Source organism: Salarias fasciatus, chromosome 2 (genome assembly GCF_902148845.1).
Source record: "Salarias fasciatus chromosome 2, fSalaFa1.1, whole genome shotgun sequence".
Lineage (NCBI taxonomy): Eukaryota > Metazoa > Chordata > Actinopteri > Blenniiformes > Blenniidae > Salarias > Salarias fasciatus.
Genome location: NC_043746.1, coordinates 24,469,686 through 24,492,099, shown reverse-complemented (window position 1 = coordinate 24,492,099; position 22,414 = coordinate 24,469,686). Strand labels below are relative to the sequence as shown.

The following is a 22,414-nucleotide window of genomic DNA, read 5'->3' as shown; positions in this document are numbered from 1 at the left end:
GTGTGTGTGGATGTGTGTTTTAGCTGCTTTCAGCAGCCTCAGAATAAACAAAAGGTGACTTTACTGACTACTGCCCTGCTAATGGCTGCTAATGGGATTCACACACACACACACACACACACACACACACACACACACACACACACACACACACACACACACACACACACACACACGTATCTTTCCCTCACTAAATACAACTGTTTCCATGAATCTATCAGTCTCATTTTGCACAGATTTGTCGCTCTTGTACAAACTTTCTTTGGCACACAGACTGTTCAGTAGTTGTTCACAGGATCAGAAACGCATGAGGAGCTCATCAAACATTAGAGAAATTACTGATAACTATGTCTTCATCCATAAAAGCCAAACACACAATGCAAGCGAATTCATTCTTACTCACAGGAAAATTAAATTCCTCACATATGGAGATGCACAAATGTCATATATCCAGCTCCCAGTTGTTCAGGGGTTTTCCCCTTCCTATTTTCCAGCCAAGTTCAACACACACACACACACACACACACACACACACACACACACACACACACACACACACACACACACACACACACACTGAGACTTTCATCTGTAAGGCTGAAAATGAATGAAATGTGGAAACACTGGAGGAGATAAAGAGGTACAGTAATGTGAACCAGCTTCAACCACCACAAACAGACACACACACACACACACACACACACACACACACACACACACGCACACACACACACACACACACACAGTCATACAGGTGGTAGATTAATTGGAAGCAGGCATGTGCCTGTGTGTGTCTGCAAAAGCCATTTCTGCTGCTTAATGAACAGGACACACACACACACACACACACACACACACACACACACTCACACGGTGTGAGCTGATCCACTGCAGACAAGCGGCTGACAGATGACCCCGTGTGATTGGCTGACCTCTGCTGTGCTCATATCACAGGGGGCCAAAGGTTGACTGAAAAAAATCCTCCTTAGGATCTAATGCAAACTTTATGTTCATGATCAACTGGTATTTTTGTAGTTTCAGTCACAGAGAACACTTTAATTTAGTTTTCCCAAGTAAAAATCAGTTTTGTTTATTTTTTTAACCAGAAAATGAGAAGTGAAAGCAATACCACATAAATACAGAAAACCCACAAAGTTTATAGGAAAGATAATGAAGACAGGTGACCAAAATAACCAGAAACTTACAAACTGTCCTTGATAATTCATGGTGCAGCTATTACCAGCGAGCCTCAGCCGTGTTTTATAATTTCAAGTGCAAATGTCAAACTTTCATTCGTTTTGGATGTTCATTTACACAAATTGTTTTTCTCTCATTAAAATTTAATTTCAGTATGTTGAGAACGAGGATGACACATTGAAATTAAACCACGAGGAAAAAGTCAACAGTAAAGTCTAGACCTAAGAGTGTTAAAAAAATTAAATAATTATGTGAATTTGAGTTTTTCTGCTCCACACATCTCCAGAAAAGCTGCAAACAATTAAATCTCAGAGCTTGTTGCATAAGTTTCTAAAAGCAGAACTTAGATCAATTCATTGTAATATTGTAGCATCCTGATATTTTCATCTTTTGACCGATATGTAAAGCAAGAAAGTGAGGAGAGCTTCACTACTGAATAGCATCACACTTCTAAATTGCTGTTTGGCACCAAACTACCAGGTGTACGTTGAAAAACAAAACAAAAAACATTCTGAATGTTTAAATAAAGCCATACTAACTAAGGGAAAGATAATATTAAAACCTTAAAAAAGTAAAAAAAAAATCTGAAAGAAAAAATGTGATTAAAAGTGACAGACAGAAATTAGAAAAAAGTCAAAAAAGAAAGTGCTTCTGCTCCAGATACCTCTAGAAAAGCTGCTAACACTAACATCTCAGAGTTATTTGTATTGTGTTAAAAAAATTATAGTTGAACTTTCTTTTGGCATTGTCGCTTGTTGATATTTTCTTAGTTTCTAATAAGGAATTAAAAAAAAAAAACAGGTTACGCTGTTCTGATGGCGCCACCTTGAGGGAAAACACAAACTAGTCATAGATTCATTTCAAAAAGACACCCTGTGTTTGGGTTTTATCTCCAGACTTTGCGTCACTCTGATGGACTTCAGATACTCTGCAGAGTTTCAGTCCCAGCGGAGTTTAACACATTTCTCCAAAGATTTAAAGTCTGGAGGTGAAGGAGGAGGAGGAGGAGGAGGAGGAGGAGGAGGTGTCATGTTTCTGTAAAAACACTCCTTCAGGGCAGGAGGGCACTTTATTTTTCTTCTTTAACTCATCAGCATACAGCCCTCCTCCTGCTGTCTGATTGGCCGAGGCCCCACTAACATGTGGAAACCGACTTCCAAACTTCCTCAGTGGAGTCCAAAGTTGTGTGAGAGCAGGAGGATGAGGAGCGGAGAGGCTGAAGGCCAGCAGCTGCATGAGGACGAACCTCCGGAGGAGCAAATCTGAACTGTAGGTGTCTGGAACTGAACTAACACACTGACTCAGGGTTTATTTCCTTCAGTTTTACCTACTGGAGTCACTAATTCAATAGCTTCTTGATGCCTTATCAGACAGAAAGGGGCTTCTTTTTGAAATAAATTTTCAAACTCATTTTTTTAAAAGTTGCTTTTAATGTTTCTAAATAATCAATCATTTTCTTCACATTTAACTATTTTCTCAGGTTGTAAAAAAAAAGAAAAAAGAAACCCAGATGTTTGATTTTTCTTTCACATTTTTTTGAAGTGGATTGTTTAATAATTTCAGTTTTAATTTGACACGTTTTGCTTACACTTTTGAAAAAAAAAAGTTTTATATATTGAAGAGTTTTTGTATTGATTGATACTTATTTGGATGAGGGAACTGAAATCTTATTTTGAATTATTTTCTTTTTTCCCCACATTCTGAAGTACATTTTTTCTGAATAACATTTTTCGATAAAAAGTTGATCATGATTGCAGTCTAAACAAACAGAATGGTTTTGGTGAGGTATTCATTAGTTTATTCTTTATAACAAAATAATTATTTGAAAATAATGCATTTCCATTGTTTATAGATTGAGAAAGATATAAAGATACATAGATATTAAAATTATTTAGTAAACAAATATAACCAATTTCATTTTCCAATATTTTTTCAGATAATAAATTCAACAGTTTCAGAAAATAGAAAAACAGTGTTTAAATTTTACTCGCATTTGACAATACTGGCATTGCACACAAGCAAAAGCAACTGAGTTCATCTTAAAGTTTAGAGCCGGGAGGGTTTCAGAAATGTCAGTTTAGTGTTGGTGCACAGACAGAAAAGCTCCTCATCATGCTGCTGGCTCTGCTCCTCGCTCTGAGTCTCTGCTCTTGGACTCTCTCATCGGACTCGTCATCCACAACGATCCAGTACCGCGTTTGGGAGGAGCAGCTGGCGGGCACCCGGGTCGGCTGCCTGGGGGACGACCTCCGGCAGAGGGACGAGGGCGGCCCGCTGGAGGATTTCCAGGTGGTGGAGCAGGGAACAGCCCTTCCTTTCTCTGTCAGCGCCCGGGATGGGTTGGTGTCCACCCAGGGCCACCTGGACCGGGAGGAGCTGTGCCAGGGCTCTGACCTGTGCGAAGTGGCCTTCAGTGTCCTCTACAGACGGAGCGGTGCCATGAACTACCTTCGGGTTCGTGTGGAGGTGATGGACTTGAATGACCACAGCCCAAGCTTCCCAAGCTCCTCACAGGAGGTGGAGATTTCTGAAACTGCTGGCCTCAGGATGCGGATCCCTCTGGATCGAGCACTGGATCCTGATGCGGGACCAAATGGGCTCCAGACCTACTCATTGTCAGTCAACCAACACTTTGCTCTGGACGTGACAACAGGTCCAGGTGGGGCGAAACAGGCCGAACTGGTGGTAATTAAAGAGCTGGACCGAGAGGTCCAGGCCTCCTTTGACCTCACCCTGACTGCCTGGGACAAAGGTAACCCTCCTCGATCTGGGAGCACATTAGTTCACATCAATATCCAGGACTCAAACGATAACAGCCCCACGTTTGAGGACAGCAGCCCCACTGTGACACTCAGTGAGGATACAGCACTCGGGACAACTGTGATTAACCTGAAGGCCACTGACCCTGACCAAGGCGCCAACGGAGAGGTGGAGTACTCCTTCAGTAAGTACACTCGTCCAGAGGTTCAGCGGCTCTTCTATGTGGATCCGCAAACTGGGGCGGTTAGCGTCAAGGCACCGCTGGATTACGAAGCTCAGTCTTCTCATGAATTAATCATTCAGGCCAGTGATCAGGGGCCCAATGCAATACCCTCCCACTGCAAAGTGCATGTCAAGCTAATGGATGTTAATGATAATGCACCAAGGATTCGTATGACCTGGACACCTCCCAACTCGCCGGCTGCAACAGTGCTGGAAGGAGCACCAGTGGACACATTCCTTGCTCTTGTGACTGTCTCAGATGCAGATTCGGGAGAAAATGGAGCTGTGAATTTGGTGATTAAGAAAGGCTCTGGACCTTTCCATCTAAAGAAGATCCACGGAGACAACTACATGATCGTTACGAAAGACCGACTGGATCGAGAGAATGTCATGCAGTATAACATAACACTCATTGCACGAGATGAAGGATCTCCTCCACTGTCTTATGTCGATTACCTGCCGGTCTCTGTTCTGGATGAGAACGACAACCCCCCAATGTTCTTCAGCCCTGTCTACAAGGCCTCCATCAAGGAGAACAACAAGGCAGGCTACCATGCGTTAAAAGTTGAAGCCTACGACGTTGACCTGGATCTCAGTGGAAAAGTGTCCTACTCCTTCAGCAATGCCATCGAATCACCCCAATCTTTCTCCATCCACCCAAAGACTGGAGTCATCAGCGTCCGGCAGCCTTTAGATTATGAAGAATTAAACGCCTACTCATTCATTGTGGAAGCTGTTGATCATGGACATCCACCACTTACAAGCACTGCAACTGTGCAAATTGATGTCGAGGATGTAAATGACAACCCTCCAGTGATTAAAGAGCCAAAGCCAAGAAAAGGTTTGGCCTCTCTGAGCATACCGGTCAATGCATACAAAGGGGAGATTGTCACTGAGCTGGGGAATAACATTGAAGAAGAAGATGAACCAGAAAAAGCTATCACTTCACTGAGTAGTCACTTACCCCGAGAAGGACTTGTTGGCTTTCTTGCGTCCACAATAAAGGCTGAAGACCTTGACTCTGGAGTGAATGGAGAACTCAAGTACCAGATCACTGATGGGAACCCATCTGAACTTTTCTGGTTGGAGGAAAGTACAGGCCAATTATTTGTCAACACCACCAATGCCACAGAGCTCATTGGGAAAACCTTCACGGTGGACATAGCTGTATCTGACATGGGCACCCCGAGCCTGTCCACTAAGGCAACTCTGGAAGTGACTTTCATCAACCTTAAAGATCATTTGAAGAACTCATCTCCTGGAAACCGCGGGCAGCTCAGCTTCACCATGATGATGGCCATCTGCCTGGGCGCCACCTGCCTGCTCCTCCTGCTGGCCATCGCATTGGTTACGACACTGTGCCGCCCCGAGAAACGTGACAATCGAGCATACAACTGCAGACAGGCGGAATCCAGCTACACCCGCCATCCTCGGCGCCCACAGAAAAACATCCGGAAGTCTGACATTCAGTTGATTCCTGTCATCCGAGGACGAAAAGAAGATCCTCGTGAGGATGATGGTGAGGATCAGCCACTGAGTCATCCTCCTCCTGAAGATCAGTTGACTGAGAAGCAATATGACGTAGTACAATCTGCCATGAATACAAGTTTTCAATCCCAAAACTATCTAGAAGGGGACGTCACCCATCACAGCAAAACACTTCGGAAGCCTGCAAACATCGAGCTGGATGGTACTTTGCCACTGACTCCAGCAACATCATACCGGACTCTTCGTAAGACCAGAAATCCTTCCTCATCCTCCTCAGCCTCCCACACCAGCACACTGAAGCGCCAGAATCACCCCAAAGGATCACAAGGAGACCTGCAACATTCGGCATCTCAGGCAACACTCAGGAGACCGAAGACTTTGGAAAGAGGAGGAACACAGGACGCAGAACACCGGCAGATGCTTCGAAACCTGGTTCGCCTGTCGATGGCGGCACTCGGGGACTCCATTGAGCTTTCCTCAGCCTCCCCGGAAGTTCAAGTGAGTACAAAAATCTTGCTTTTGTATGACTTCCTGTGGCATGATATAATCTTCTGTGTTTCTGTTATAGTTGTTGCACATAAGCAGTTTTATGACGCTTGGTACAGAATGTGAATATTATACTTAGTGATATTATGAGCTTTTGTCAGTAATCAAACTGTCTGCACAATACAGTCTGGCTGCAGACTGCACCTCTGCAGCCAGACCCTTCTCACTGTCTGATGAGAACAGAGGTGTCTCTGCTGGTGCTTTCCAGATGAAGCCTCTGTCTGTCCTTCAGAAATGATGAAGCTTTAGCTTCTGTTAAAGGTTATTCCAATTAAGTAGTAATTATCAAATAGTCGATTTCCCTTTATACAACCAAGGTTATGACAGATTTCAAACACATTCCACTAAAACTTTGCATCTGGAAAACACATTAATAAAATAGAAGAAGAAAAACTTCTCTTTCATGCATCATAAGTTATGGTTTTTTTAGTCTTCTTATTTACATTCTGCACATTGAAGGAAATGCACCGTGGGCTCTCGCTAAACTCCATTCACTCAGATCTGAAGTGTGGGATTTTTTTTTTTTTTTTGTCATGTGGAGGTCATTAAGTGCCCCGTCACTCGCTGGCAGCAAGTTGACTCAGGTGCTCATGTGTCACAGAGAAAAAAAAAATCCCCCCTGAGAAACTCTGATGGCTGCTTTTTTAACTGAATATCATGTATCGATTTCATAGTGAAGCCAGGAGGAGGGTTTGGGGGGGTGGGGGGCGTCGGGGCAACGTCTGGGTCTGAGGCCAGCCAAAGTAAGCTGCGATGTGTTTGTAGTGTAAGCTAACACCGCCCTGACACACCGCTCCGTCACTTTCAAATGGCCCCCAAATCACTTTTACCTCGCTGAGCCGCTCAGACTGAACTGGAAACAAAGACTCTAAAACCAGCTATTTATAGTTATTTCACTCACTGCACAAACTCTGCATGCTAACTTCTTCATTCAATTGAATAAAGCACATTCAAAGATGACTAAACCCTCACAATAAGCATAACATGGACATTTCTTTTAATTCTAAACTCCTCTGAATTAGATATCAGTGACCTTATTCAGTTGTTGTCTCTGTGGTGCATATGAATGACTGAACACTGATTACAATACGTGAGACTTCCACTGTGAGCTAATAAGTTTTGGCCAAATCTTTAACCAGTATTAAGCAAGTCAATTGTCCAGTACAGGTATTAATAAAGTAGAGCACAAACTTCACTTGTTAGAACCGATAAAAAGTAGTTCATCGGTGAAGTATTGAGTGATGTCCTCTTTTCATAATGGTGAGATACCTGCATTAATGTAGTGTTAGCGCAAACAGAGTCTCTCATCAAACAACCACGTGGGTCAGTTTAATGACTGATTCACTCATTAAGGTTAGCTGATCAGTTCATGAGTGGAAGATGCTCCATAATCTGGATGTTAGCGCTTCTAAAAGACAAAGTCATAAAATATCAAAGATCTTAGAAGCTAATTGCTAACTTAGGCACACTAACGCTACCACAAGCTAAAGCTAAAGTCACGTACAGTGAGACATCTTTCATGCTGCTATCAGAAGTTCAAATTAAATAATTCACTTCTCCAGTAACAGTAAAATAGTTAGACAGGAGAAATTCATGCCTGACTCTTTGTGGCATTCTGTTTGTTTGTACATTTGTACGTTTGGACGAAAGACGTCTTCAGCCTTTAAAACTGTTAAGAACGTAAAACTACAACACTAAATCTATAACATGTATCGTTGTTGGTACAACTGGCACTGAGCTTGGAAAATTGTGAGCATTTTGTCACTTTTAGATGAGGTTCTTTATATTTGGTGCTTGTGTTGAATTTGAAGAGCACCTGTGCTCCTCATACTGATACATTTGATAAGTTTAATCACAATGTGTTAATGATTTTTAGTAAGTTATTGTGAACCAACAGTCAAGGAGGATAAATTAGGGTTTTAAAGCGTTTGTGCACATTGTCTTCATACAGAAGGCATTCTGACGACCTAACATGTTTCATACAATAACCCAATTATCTTAAAGTTCAGGGCTGCCAACGCCCCGCAGACAGAACAAAGGCCTGGGCCGGGTCCCACATCCTCACGTGAGTCCCATTAAAGAAAGGAAGACGCTAGTTTTTTTAACCCTCCTCCTCCTCCTGATCGGCCCAGTTGGCACTCATCAGACTTCAGATGTTTCTCTCCTCCCTCGAGGTTGCAGAGGAAGAGGCCTACTGGACGCCTGGGAGGAGGGAGGGGGAATTTACTGTTCACCTCCACCTCAGCGCTGACACATACACACACGCACACACACACACACACACTGGTCCATATTTCGGAGTCCATCCTGGAAGGAAGCTGGCCCGAGAAGAATAGGCTTTTACGTAGAGGCCATTTCCCGTGGCTGCAGCAGCACACACGTGCAAAAACACACAAAAAGTCGGGGCTGAAATACAGTCATAAATTAATGCGTGCACACACACACACACACACACACACACACACACACACACACACACACACACACACACACACACACACACACACCCACACCTTTCCCTCTGTGTGCGTCTGTGTGTGTGTTTCCTCTCTTGTTGTACGGACAGTATCCGCTGTATAACCGAGCTGTCAGCAGAAAGGAGTGAGCAGTGAGACGGACGAGGCCGTTCAGTTCTCACACTGGAAGAACAAGAAAAAAAAAGGAAGAAAATTCACTTTCCACCTGCCACGCACACACACACACACACACACACACACACACACACACACACACACACACACACACACACACACTGCAGAATAAGATTGGTTATCAAAGAATTTCAGCTTCAGCTGTCAACATTTGATTGTAACTTCCTTTAACATTCTCCTTATCGGGTCACTTCTCTCAGTGCAGCAACAATAGATTAACCCTTAAATATCTGAACTACTATAAATAAAACCAAGAACGCTTCTGCACCACCAGAACTCTGAATTCTTAGATAAAAAAAAAAACTCTGTAATATGTATCATATGGAGTTTAAAACCTATGATATTGTATTGCATCAATTCTTTGTATCATTTTAACATCTTTCTTAGAGGCAAACCTTTGTGCATTGTGGCTGTAGGATTGTACATTATGCTAAATTCTGCATCTGCAGGATTGTATGAAGCTGTAAACAGCAGAGCTGAAAAATGATAATTCTTTAATGAGTTGTGGTAATTCTGATTGTCCCTCCTCCTCCTCCTCCTCCTCCTCCTCCTCCTCCTCCTCCTCCTCTTCCTCCTCCATGCAGCAGATCTCCCAGCTCCTCTCCCTCCTCCGTGAGGGTCAGCTCCAGCCGAGGACAAACTTCCGCGGGAACAAATACTCTCATCGTAACGGCAGGTTAGTCTCATCTCTTTCTAGAAAAATAACTTGAATGTCCCAAAAGTCACCAGATGACGTCAAGACATAAATGTCTGTGATTCTAATAAATGCTGTGAGAAAAGGATTAACATTGGTACCTGATCTCTACAGAGCTTTGGATGTCTCCAAAAACAACAGAAGTTGCTAAATTAGATGGAAGTCTATAAAGAAAGGCTGCTGAGAAGATAGGCCAGAAGTTGACAAATTTAGCAAATGCAGTAAGTCGTCATATTGGCAGCACTGGTTCCAAGGTCAGAAATCAGAAAGCAAGAAGGATCTAGTATTGAATGGGTTGGATCAGACCATTTGGGCCATTTAGCATTTACCCAACATTCTGTCTTAAATCAAGCCTTGTTTAGAACTGAGTTATATCTCGACAGTCTTACAAACATCTCTGTATGGGAGAGAAAGCAGAATCCATCCCTCCCACTGGGACTGGAGTGGATTTTCAGCTGCTGTAAGCTGAGCTCATAGCTCAACAGGTGGACGCATCAGAACTTTCTTCAATATGATCAACTTCACAACGTTTACAAGTGAAAGCAGTGGAGCGCGGAGAGTTCAGTGCTTTAACAGTACTGAAGGTGTTTCAGTCAGCCTCACTCTGTTTTTGGTGTCACTTCAGTAGCAGTCACAGAGCCGAGGAGGGAAGCAATAATCCATTAAGTAATGCAAAAGACGTTAGAAATGCAGATACAACATTGTTTGATCCTTTAACACAAGAAATAGTTCTACTACACTATGGAACTGTGAAAGAGGATCAATATCGGATATCAGTAGCATCATTTAGACAGGGGATCATTCCAATAGCATGCTGTACCTGCCTTAAAGATGCTAATGCTGCCTGTTTTACTGATTTCATTGCGCGCAACAATACAATAATTATAGCAAGCAGCATTAGCATGATTTAGCGGAATAGAATATGAAATTGGTAACATTAGCACCATATAGCTCGATACTGCATGCTAATAGCTATGACACTTTTCTGGAATTACTCCTTCATCTGCGCTAAAGGTCTTTGGTTCTCCGTCTGGTGTGTTAATTCTTTCTGCTCACTCCAAATGAACATCTCAGTGTCTTCATACCGGCTTCCTGTGGTCTGATCTCCATCTGATGTGATTAAATGTGGGGTTGTGAGAACATATGGAGGACGCCACATTGCTTTAACTTCAGTTTTACTATCGCTGCGACCTCTGCTCGTGTGGCGAGTCGGAGCTCACGCTGTCTGTCTGATCTCTGCGGTTTCTGCCGAGAGGCTTCAGCTGAGAACCGAGAAACCACAAGCAGCTGCGCTCAGGAGGATGTTTTCTAGTCCACATGAAGCCTCGATAGATGTGTCAGACCTTCGCTTTTCTCACACGGAGCAGTGAAAGTGTTGTGGCGGTGAAAGAAGTCTCCAGCTGATGAATGCGGTTTGTTCAGGTTATCTCACCTTCACTTCCAGCTCTTCCTGCTGAACTCTGAGAGCTTCACCTTAATGCGAAGCTGAAATCCTGCAGGAAAAACACCAGTCGGTGCCTCTTCCCCCTCCTTAGGTTTGTCTCGGAGCCAGCTGGCTGCAGGATTCATCTCTGCATCACATCAGGTTTCCTCTGATAGCGGGGCAGACCGGCATTAAAGGGGGGGACGCCACAAACGTTCAGACCTGGCAGATGTTGTTTCCCCCGATGTGTGTTTAATGAGCCGCTGCCATTCCTGCAGATGTGTGTGTGGTTGTTTTGTAGCGCGCTGCTGTCATCTGCATGTGGTTTTATGGAGTTAAACCCAGTGGTGGTGCTGAAAGAGATCGGGGGAGTACAGTATCAGGACCACATGGAGGAGAAAATAAAGAAGAGTAGAGTTCAGCTTTTATCCGTGAAGATTAGCAGATGAAAGGTGAGACAGTTCACCAACAACTGAGCTCTGCCTCTGCCCATCTAACGTTGGGGAGTAAAAGAGCAAAAAAGCTATGGAGAAACCTCAAGAGGGGAAATCCAATAAGAAAAATATATGAAAAGAGGCCAAAATACTGAGTAAAACAATGGAAATATTAGACTTAAAATTTATTTTGAAACCCAATATGAGTGCAGAATGACCAGAATCCTGCTCAGTAAAGTAAAGCAGAACATCTTCTGCGTAGAGAATAATCAAGTACTTATTACATTCATTCCTTCCTCATTTCTTTCTTGAAGGGGGCCTAATAAATCCTGGTAAAGATTTAACTGTCACTGCAGAAAGACTCACTGGAAATCCTTTACCCTGGTAGAAAAGCTGGTTTAGAGCAGGGGTTTCCAACCACTGGGCTGGAGACCAGTACTGGGCCAGTGAATCTGTCGGTGCCGGGCCACAGAGAGAAAAAGCTTTTTTTTATTTTGACAGTGTACTTCTAAATTTCCATGAGTCAACATTGAATTTTGTTCAGTTTAATTTTCATGTATCACTAAGCACAAACAGCAAACGTTAGAATAAAAAATGAAAGAATAAACTTGAAGAGATGAATTTTCAGTGTTTTCAGCCTCTCAGCTGCAGCTTTCATTCAACAGACTGAAAGAGAAAATCTGAACCTGATGAAACTTTCTGACCGACTGACCTGCAGCGACTGAAATAACAGCAACACACAAACAGGACGCGGAAGACTGTCTCCTAACCCTGACATGTGTGTGTGTATGTGTGTGTGTGTGTGTGTGTGTGTGTGTGTGTGTGTGTGTGTGTGTGTGTGTGTGTGTGTGTGTGTGGGCAGTGATTCACACTCAGGAAGCAGCTACTACCTGCAGCAGATAAAACCCAAACCACACCAGGATGTGATAACGCACAACAGATAAGCCACAAGAAGGGATAAAATACACAAATTAACAGCAATTTCTCGCTTGGAATGAGGCTGAACTGGAACTCTGTGTATGTTGTGTGAAAGAGTCCAGTCAGTATACATCTGTAGATCATCTGCAGTAGATCAGATGTTGAAGTACTTAAGAACGGCGTTGGCCTGAAGACCACGCTTTCAAGATCTTGGGCTTGACGAAATCTTCGGTCCTTAAAGTCTTGGTCTTGGTAATCTCCGGTCTAGGTCCTGACTTAGTCTTGGGTCTTAAAGGTCTTGGTCTCCTTTGGTCTGGATCTGAACTCGGTCTTTCCTCCTTAAAGTCTTGGTCTTGGTCTTCTCTGGTCTGGGTCTTGACTTGGTCTTGGCTCTTTAAGTCACGATCTTGTCTGGATCTTGGCATGCTCTGGTCTTGGTCTTGACTCAGTCCTGGGGTAAGGCGATCTTGACTACAACACTACATATACATATTGACACAAACACTCGTGTTTCTTTACAGTGGTGCAACAGAGACACAAAAAAGTTTTTATAAATGCCTGAAATGATAAATTATTGATGCAACTTGATGACAGCTTCACTGTAGATCACTGCTCCCATGTCCTCAAACTTAAAACTGAGTCAGACTGAAGAATCTATAGAGGAGAAAGTAGATACAAATACGTAGATATTAAGCCTAGTAACAATGTAAAATGTTGTTTTAATTGGAGTCTCTGTGTTTGAAGGAGGGTTAGTGAGTCTGTGTTCTGGAAAAAAGTTAGAATTCTGGCTTTGATCAGAGCTTTGACTGTTTATTCTGTACATGTCTTAAAAAATGGATTCAGAGGAAAAACAAATGTTAGATGTAGATCATAAAAATCCGCTTGGAAACACTTTGTTTAAAAATCTTTTTCCGGAGCCGTGAGGAGAGATTTTACAGCAACAACTGAATCACACAAATCTGTCCCTGCATGTCTTTATGAGACAACATCTGATTAACACTTACAGGTTGAAACACGCACACACACACACACACACACACACACACACACACACACACACACACACACACACACACACACACACAAAGTTTTGTGAGCAGGAAATGACTCCGGGTGTTTGTTTTAGTCACGGACTCGTCTCCGTAAGCTCACCTTAATCTGTCTGATCCTCTGTGTGTGTGTGTGTGTGTGTGCTGATCAATGGCTCTGTCACCAGAAACCTCAGAAATGTTTTTTCTTGTACCTTTGAACATGCACGAGTGATACCAGTTCCATTTTTATTTCTACAGATTTATTTAAAAACAAAACAAATCAAACACCTCTGTTTTGTCTTGTGTATTTTTTTTTTAGTCCCAGATATTGACATTTATTTTCAGCAAGAATCCAGTCAGCCTATTTAAAAGATATTAAGGAACATTTCCAGAAGTGGTACATTTTGTTTTCCTGTAGCTTATGTTTTTGACATGTCATTATATTTTTATAACCTTTATCTTTTATTTTTAAATTTAAATCAAAGCATTCATCAGGAAGACTGTCTGAATCATTAAATACGTTCAAAATTATATAAAACTGTTATTTAATGTCTTGCTTACTGTTAATGTAAAAGGAAAAATACAACTTTATTTTTGCCCAACAATTATGCAAAAAAAACCTAAAATTATTCAGAATGCATCAGGGAGAGTTAGATAAATGACTAAAAGAAGCTTTACTAAATTAGCTAAAAAGCTAATGCGTGTTTTTAGCTTTAATAATTTTCACAAGAAATTTAATAATTGACAAAAACCTTTTGACACAAGATTTTCTTAAAGCTGTTAAACCAAATCGACATTCATCCAGAAATGTTGCACTGGGGAATGAGAGAGAGGATTTCAGACTTTTTGAAGGAGTGTTTCTTTTCACCTTTCTCTTCAGATATGGCGGTCAGGACTGTTCCGACTGGCAGAGCACTAAAGACAGCGGGCACGGGGAGAGTGAGGCCGGAGACGTGGACTGGGAGGCGGGACGAGACTCGCCCATCGACCCTCAGCTGGAGGAGGGACTCAACAACCTGCTCAACGCCCCTGGTAAGGCTGGAGGATTCACAACAAATCTATAGTTTTTTTTTCATCAAGACAATATTTCTCAGTTAAAATAACTAAGTTTACTTCCTTTCACAAAATTTGTGTGACCGTGTGCAGAGCTGGTGATGTAAGACTTCCGTATTTGTTCCTCCTGTTTATTTCTCCTTTAACCCTCGGTGCTGGAGCGCGTCCGCGACCGCCCGTCGAAACTCTTTGATTCATCGGGACAAAAGCAGCTGACCTTCGACTGTACCGACGGCTCGCTGACAATGAGCACGCTCTGACGAGTGTAGAAAACAGGAAAAATTTGCAGGAAATAACACAGTGGCAGGTTATTTGTCCACAATCACCCCCACACTGCATCCCTTTGGAGTTTTAACTCCTGTCCAACCAGGCTTCTTTGTTTTTTTTTTTTGTTTTTTTTTAGTCAATACTTAAAGATATCTGAATTAGTTGTGTTCACAATTTTACATCTTTAGCTGATGGTGTTCATTAAATTTCAATTATCACTGATGTTCCACTGGAAAATTTGTTTTCATGCTCAATGTTTGGACCTTCAGCAGATTTCTATTCTTTTGCAACAATCAAGTGGGTTTGCAACAGTGGCGGCTGCTGGTCTTCCAAAGAGGGGAAGCTCATTTTCAGCATACATTGTAATATGTGTAATCTGTTTTTTGTATGTAAATTCTATTAGCTTTCATGCCTTTTGTACGCCCTGTCAAAGTTAGACAGATCCTCAAAGCCCACTTGTGACCAGACAACACCTCCCTGAGATAGTTTCATCCAGAGGCATGGCCAGCAGGACATTTTATTGGTGACAGCGCTTCCAGTCAGCAGCTCACCTTGTCAGATCAGGACAGCTGAAAGGACCTGTTACTTTTCCCCACCTTTCGGCACCAGCTCAGTCTTAGGAGTTGATCTGTTATGCAGTTTAACACCAATTTTCTCTTCGTAAGGAAGAATATCAAATGGCTTCGCCAAAATCCGGTCCACAACATTCACATTGTCTGCCGTTGTGTGCAGCGAACAGCTGGAGCTGCTGGAGGCTGGAGGCTGTGTGAGAGAAGGGGAGAAGCTCCACAGCTGCTGGTCGAGGACAGAAACTACAGAGTGACCGAAACGAGTCTCCAAACACAACGCTAGTCGTTTTTCACAAACACAAAGTCTCCAGGGATCAGCAAAGCCTCCAAATCAACTGAGAACAGCAGAATGAAAAACTTCAGAAGCGCTTTGGTGCATTTTTTTTACTTCAAGATCGCTGATTTGCTCATTTCGCTGTCAATCAAGCTTCACACAGATCATCCAATCACCATGCAGAAGCTCAGCGTCCAGGCCAGCTCACTGCCCCATAGACCCCCAGAGACGCTGAGTGTCCGTGGGCGGGACCAGCCCAGCATTTTATCCAATGAGCTTCCAGTTTCACTGCAGCAGAACAACCCACTCTAGCTTCCGCATGGACGCTCAGTGTCCGGCTGTTTAAAGCGCCGTGCCGATGCGAGGAGGAGTGAGAAAAAAGCCGAGTCAATTACTTCAGATAAGTAGCCGATTCTGAACAAAAGATGAACGTGTTGTAGCGCATATTTAGTCAATGAAATGTTCACACAACAGTAAATATTGGACCACTTATTTTTTGATATTTTAGGGGAAGTTGAGCTTCCCTTGCAGTCTTAGAGCGATCGCCACTGGTTTGCAAGAATCATAATTAGCAGTTTATTTGGTTAACATGTATAGAAATTACTGTTAGTTGTTTAAAAGAAGCTAATTGTGAGTTCAGGAGTATCGACAACATGGGAAAGACCTTATTTCCCAGTAAACTGGGAAATTCCCACGGTGAAAGTGGGAAGTCCAAGAGAGCTCAAAGAAGCTAAAGCCATGTTAATCAGCATGGTAGCATTTTTAAATGAAAGATGGGGAATGTTCACACATCTTTAGATTAGTATGATGATATTTTTAAACTGGGAAATGGAACCTTCCCAAGTATGAAATACCCCAGTTCCCAGTTGCGTGAATAAAAAAAAAAAATCGCTTCTGATGTCTGCTAGTGGTGTCAGTAGCTCCACATGCTAACAGGCACTGTTAGCATGCTAGTAGCACCAAGACATGTTAGGATGTTAAAGTACCTGGAATAGTGGCATCACAGGGTGGATAGTTTATAGTTCTGAGTTATGACTGTTTTTTTTTTTAATTTATTGCACAGATTTTCACTGTGAGGTTCAGAGTTGTAGTCACTATTGAAGTCTGACTGCAGCCTCCCATGCTAGGTTTTAGAAGCTTGGTTGTCTGAGGCTCCGTTAGCACAATGTTTCAAGTGAAAATGCATCGTGTGTCCATATATAAAACTACCAAGTCTCAGGAGTATCTGGATTAGGATTCATGACTACTGAGCAGAAGAACTATTCACTATGGTCTTGAGAAGTTGCCTTTACCCGTTTCCACTGAGACGCAGTTGGAACATTTTTGAAAAGCTGCAGCTTCACTGACTCTGGGTACAGTCGTCATGCAAAGAGACCCATAAAACACAACAAAACTAAAGCGTTTCCACTCAGGTAAATGGAGACCAAGTTGCAAGACAGTTTTTATCTGTTTGACCATGTACAGTTACCAGTTTGCTTGCATTAATACTAGGGAATAAGCATAAATTAGTCAACTTTGAGTCTTAATTTAAAGGACTGAACTCCAAACACAAACCCAGGAGTCTTTGTTCAGCAGGGAATTCCTCTGCAGTCTGAGTGCGGAGAGTTAAACAGGGTCTTCCTGCTATTGTGATGGTTTGGAGCCTCAGGCTGGCTGCAGAGTCGGGGCTTTACGCTCTATGATGATGATGATGATGATGATGATGACAGAGAGATTTTCGCTGCTCGACTGGAGGAGAGTGACCAACAAAGGAGTGAGTGGGAGTTTAGTGTCCTGCAGGCTGGATGAAGGCTGTAAATCACACCACACACACTTTGATGATTCACACACACACTGTCACACACACACCTGCGTCTTTGTTCAGGTGTTCGTATGGTGTTACCGCCACTCCATCAGCCCAGCCTGCAGGTGAAGTGAGTGTTTGTGAGTTTTTAAACTCCAAACGGTGAGAAACAGCAGAGCAGGAGTTTGTGTTTTGGAGGCTGAAAGACGGGAAAAACAAAGGCCGGAAACAGGGAGTGAGGGTGTGTGTGTGTGTGTGTGTGTGTGTGTGTGTGTGTGTGTGTGTGTGTGTGTGTGTGTGTGTGTGTGTGTGGGTGGGGGTCTGCACCACACTGAGGTTAATTCTCCATCTGTTTGTGGTGACATGACGGAGACCGCGGCTCTCGGCAGAGTTTCTCTCTGCTCGCTTCTCTGATGTCTGTTAGTTTATTTGACATTCCACAGGAGGAAAACACGAATTCAACGACCTGCTAAAGAGCAGAAATACTTCACTCATGATCTATTGAAACATGTAATACTTCCTGTGTTTCAAAATGAAAGACCTTGATAAAAAAAAAAGACTAGGTGTAGTTTTGGGTGTTGACAGAATGCCTTTAAAGTGTATTGTAGCTCATTCCTAATACATTTATCAGTGTGTGGTTAACCTGCACCATTACATTTTCATACACACACACACACACACACACACACACACACACAAACACACACACACACACATTTATATACATATATGTATATATGTATATATATACATATACATATATATATATATATATATATATATATATATATATATATATATATATATATATATATATATACGATTCACCCTTTTCCAATTAAATCCAGAATTGTCTTGATTTACATTTGTTTTTGGAGACAAAAAAAGTTGACTCAGTCCGCACAAAGTCACTGTGTTAATCTCATGTTGAACAGAAATGAGCCCCCTCCTCTTTCTCCTTCAGCAGCAGCAGCAGCAGCAGGCCACACCGCCTCCAAACATTCCCAGAGAGGCTGCTTGTTAACCCTTCAGAAGACACTCCACTCCAGGAGAATATTTCAATGTGTTTTGGGCTTTTGAGACTTACAATAACATCTTTGTATGACACTCAGATTGATTGAAAACCTGTTGGAAAGCATGAAAACTGAGGAAAGTCGTGCACGGTTTCTCATTTCGAAGTAAAAAAAATAAGTAAGAAAAGTGCTTTACTGTATATGAGTGTGCATGAAGGTTAGCAAGTGATATAAACCTTTATTCAGATCAGACATAGCTCAATTGAATTAATCAAAACTCCACGTTTAGAGGATCTTCCTCCGTGGTTTTGAGGTGAAGTCAGATCAGTCCGGAGGGAAACCCAACACGAGCCCGATCCGAATGAAAAGCCTGCGCGGAGGATGACCTCTTCTCCAGGAACCCAGACGTATCATCAGCTCTCCTGTGTTTATTTGTGGGTTTTCTCCCCGACACACCCGGCGTTTACGCCTCTGACCGTCCAGGCTCATCACGGAGGTTTTTTTTTTTTTTTTTTTTCAGTTTTATAGCGTGGACGTGATGTTCAGCAAGCGATCGGATCATGCAGGAAGAGTCTGTCCACATAAAAACCTCTGAGTCGTTTCCTTCTTTTCCTGCAGCTCGATCTGTGATCTGTTCTGCACATTTTGGGAGACGAACAGCAGCTCAACAGTTCAGGACAAGTGGCCCAGACTCTATCATCTGATCTACAGATTGAATAGTGAATGTTACATGACGGAGTTTTAAAGACTTCACCATGGAACAAACTCAAATAATCAATTGCTGACTGTGCTCATGGTTTATGTTCCAGATGATGTTTTCTCGGACGTCTGCGACCCCTCCTGGATGGCCAGACTCTCCCTCCCGCTCGGCAGCGACTACCACGACAACATTTTTGTCCCCAGTGGGCCTCCGTCCTCTGACAGCTCCGTTCTTCCTCGGGACGGACTGGACTCCACCTCCTCTTCCTCCTTCTCCACCTTCGGTAAAATCAATGTCTTAAAAAACTCTGGAGCCAATCACTCCTAAGAGGCTTCAAAATGTACATTTTGTAACAAAGCATTAACCTCAAAGCCATGTTGTCGGGGTCAGTTGGTTAAAAACACCCATAATGCAACAGCAATAGAAGAGGTTTTTCGGGCGGATAGTTGACTGTATTTTACACCTGAAGGTTTCATAAAAACGTATCTTATGTTGAAATAACACCAGCGTTGCACTGACATCGTGTTTCGCTCCATCAGGTAAGACCCCGGAGAAGGACGGCCCACTGGGCGGAGCCCTGCTGTCGGAGGTCAGCACACTCTTTGAGATGCTGATGACGCAGAAGGCCGACTCCCACCCGGGCCCCCGGCCCGACGTCCTGTACCGCCTCTCTGCGGCGTACCGCCGCTCCCTGGGCTTGGACGGAGTGGCCAATGCCACCACTGCCAGCGCCGCCCCTACTGTAGCAAAGAATCATGGGAACTCTGAGAAGAAATCCGGTCCGAGCGCCTCGTCGGGACTTCGCCAATGAGTGTCTGCTTATCGAACACTGGGAAAAGAAATGTAAATAATACCGGAATTAATCTATTCAGTGAATTTCAACACTTTAGTTGCTGATTACAAGATGTTCCATTGGACGAGTTAACATGTTCTGGTAGATAAGACCATCATCCACATAGAAACGCTCACTGGAGCAGAGTTGAATGTATGAGATATTTCACTATTTTAAAATGCCGTAAAAAAAGTTGTTAATATCAACATGTCATGTGAGATTACCAATTGGGAAATTCCCTTTTCCCAGTTCGGAGCAGGACAACAGCGTTCCAAAAGTATGCAGATAAATAACAAAAAACTATATATTCACATTAAAAAAAAAAAAAATCGAATTTTTAAAAAGCAATCTTTTGGTTCTGTCTAACTAATAGCTATGCTAGCCTATGCAGTTTATGAAGTTCAGAGATTTCTACAGTAACTGCACTAAGGTTACATCACGAAGAAATACTTCTAGTCATGTACTGTACTTCTCGTGCTGCCTTGTTTGGTAAAGTACCTTTACTCAGCTCCAAAAAAATGAAGAAAATAACTGCCTCTCTCCAATGGGAAATTCCCACTTCACAAATTTTCCAATATGTAATTTTTCCATCTCTTAACAACTGAATGCAACATATTTTAACTTTTATCATCCACAAAGTTCAACCACAGACTGGTTGTGTCTAGAAAGATCGTATTGACTTCCTGAGCCGTGTGTGAAGTGAGAATCATCACCTCATGTTGTTGGGACTGAAGAGTACAGACATTGTGTGACTGGGAAGATATGATGGACGTGGATTTTCCCATTGGGAAGTGGGATGTTTCCGAGGTGCCACTAACTCATGAACACACATGGATTCCAGCGTGAAGGGGGTGGGGCTTACAGAAAAACTGCTGTAAAACATTGAAAACAACTCGGAATTCTGAGTTACAAGGGAACAGAAAGCAGACTGGTTGATTGTTTTTTTCCTCTTTGAAGCACTGAGACTTTGATTGTTGGTCTGCGGACAGCAGCAGACGGAGATGCTCTCTGTCCAACAGGAAGTCATAAGCTCGACTGTTGTTCAGCTTCGGGCCGGCGACTGAAAGGAAACGTTTTGTCTTTTCCTGCACCACAACAACAGAAATAAGCAAAAAGGAAATGGGTCATTTCAGCCTGAACTCTAGACTATTCTCTCGAACTTTTTCATAAGTCCAAATTTTGTTGTAGCTGCTCTGCTTTATTTTGCAGCACTTTGTACATATTTTGTATTGTCAATTCCTTTTGTATCTTTTCAATAAAATGCTCAAAAGTGGAATGTTTGAGAGGGAACAGTTTCACCGGGGCGGATCCTACAAGCCTACACATCTCCGAGCAGAGATTCATTTAGCATGTCGGATCACGCGACCGTTTATTTGGTCCTTGTCTATAAATTTGCACTGAAGAAAACCAGACCGGAACAAAGATTAGTCCCGGTTTGGTTGCACGAGTCGACTGGGGACTTCAAGACTGTTTGAATTTCATGAGCCTAAAGAAACTGTCTGCTCATATCAACCTCTGAGAAAGGCGGGGAGTTCCCCACAAATCCATATCCCTTCATGCTGCACACACACAGAGAACAATACACTATAAACACTGACAATGGGAGGACATGGACATTCCTATGGGCAGACCATGAAGCGGGATCATTATTACTGTGACTCTCAACTAACAAACAATGGGGGAAAACATGCTAATTCAACAGGACTGCGCCTTTATCAGACATCCACCTGAAACGAGCACATTTCACTGTTTGGCTCCAGAAGGCGTCATCTAAACTGACTTTATGTTGAGATTGTAGTCATTTTCGGAAGTAACGGCTAGAAACATTTTCATCATGAATACTCTGCACAACAACAAAGAAAAACAATAAAGATTAAAAAAAAAAAAAAAAAAAAGGTTATTTTGGTACCCTTTGACCAGTTTGGCCCATTGAAGATGGAATTAGGCCGTATGTGTCCCCAGAAGTGTGTTTGACACCTCTGATCTAATAAGTACACAACCTGTATAAAATATGGAAATATATGTAAATGAGTTCCACTGGAAGGTCATTAGCAGTGCTTGACTAGAAGTCTGCTTAAGGCGAGATTTAAACTACAAAACCATGATTTAAAAAATTTCAAGCTCGCATAGAAGAGAGGCAGATAAACTAGTGTGTGTTTGTGTTTTGTGTGTGGCATGAGAGAGATTTGCAATCTCCTTAGTGCAGATCGCCCTCTGGTGTCCAAAAGATGCAGTCACAAGGAGCTACATCTGCACAAATCATTGTTCATTTATTTCTGCAGTCGAGATAGAGGCCCTACAACAAATCTTACTGAGTTCTGTGTTTTCCAGTCAGGGTGAAGCTCACAGTGAGACTCAAAGGATCCCTCCCACCAACCACCCTGAGAGGGAGACTGAAAGAGACTGTTGTTACTGGTTTTATCACATTCTATCTACATTTGTCACATTTGTCGAGTTATTGGTCATTAAACCATCACTGGTTAGGTCTAGCGTCATCTTGGCAAGCAGGGCCAGCTATTGTTCACTCACTACATTGATGTTTCACAGTGGAAAAAAAGA

The 22,414-nt window shown here is 42.7% G+C and overlaps 1 protein-coding gene across 2 annotated transcripts; it reads left to right on the top strand.

The window, feature by feature from the left end:
• The first annotated feature begins 2,722 nt into the window (after nucleotides 1–2,722).
• pcdh12 (protocadherin 12) lies at nucleotides 2,723–21,119 on the top strand. Of its 2 annotated transcripts, none has more exons than XM_030101903.1 (5): nucleotides 2,723–6,165; nucleotides 9,452–9,540; nucleotides 14,245–14,396; nucleotides 19,133–19,306; nucleotides 19,563–21,119. In XM_030101903.1, the coding sequence occupies exons 1-5, from the start codon at nucleotides 3,310–3,312 to the stop codon at nucleotides 19,832–19,834; spliced, it is 3,543 nt and encodes a 1,180-aa protein (XP_029957763.1). In that variant the 5' UTR covers nucleotides 2,723–3,309; the 3' UTR covers nucleotides 19,835–21,119. The 2 variants fall into 2 exon arrangements, with proteins under 2 accessions (XP_029957763.1, XP_029957756.1); XM_030101896.1 differs by having other exon boundaries at nucleotides 2,725–6,165; nucleotides 9,449–9,540.
• The last annotated feature ends 1,295 nt before the right edge of the window (nucleotides 21,120–22,414 follow it).

Bases quoted from the DNA above. Each gene is read 5' to 3' on its own strand.
- pcdh12 (XM_030101896.1), top strand. From the start codon at position 3,310: ATGCTGCTGGCTCTGCTCCTCGCTCTGAGTCTCTGCTCTTGGACTCTC. The intron at 9,541-14,244 runs GTTAGTCTCATC...CTTTCTCTTCAG, and splicing joins TACTCTCATCGTAACGGCAG to ATATGGCGGTCAGGACTGTT. The intron at 14,397-19,132 runs GTAAGGCTGGAG...TTTATGTTCCAG, and splicing joins CAACCTGCTCAACGCCCCTG to ATGATGTTTTCTCGGACGTC.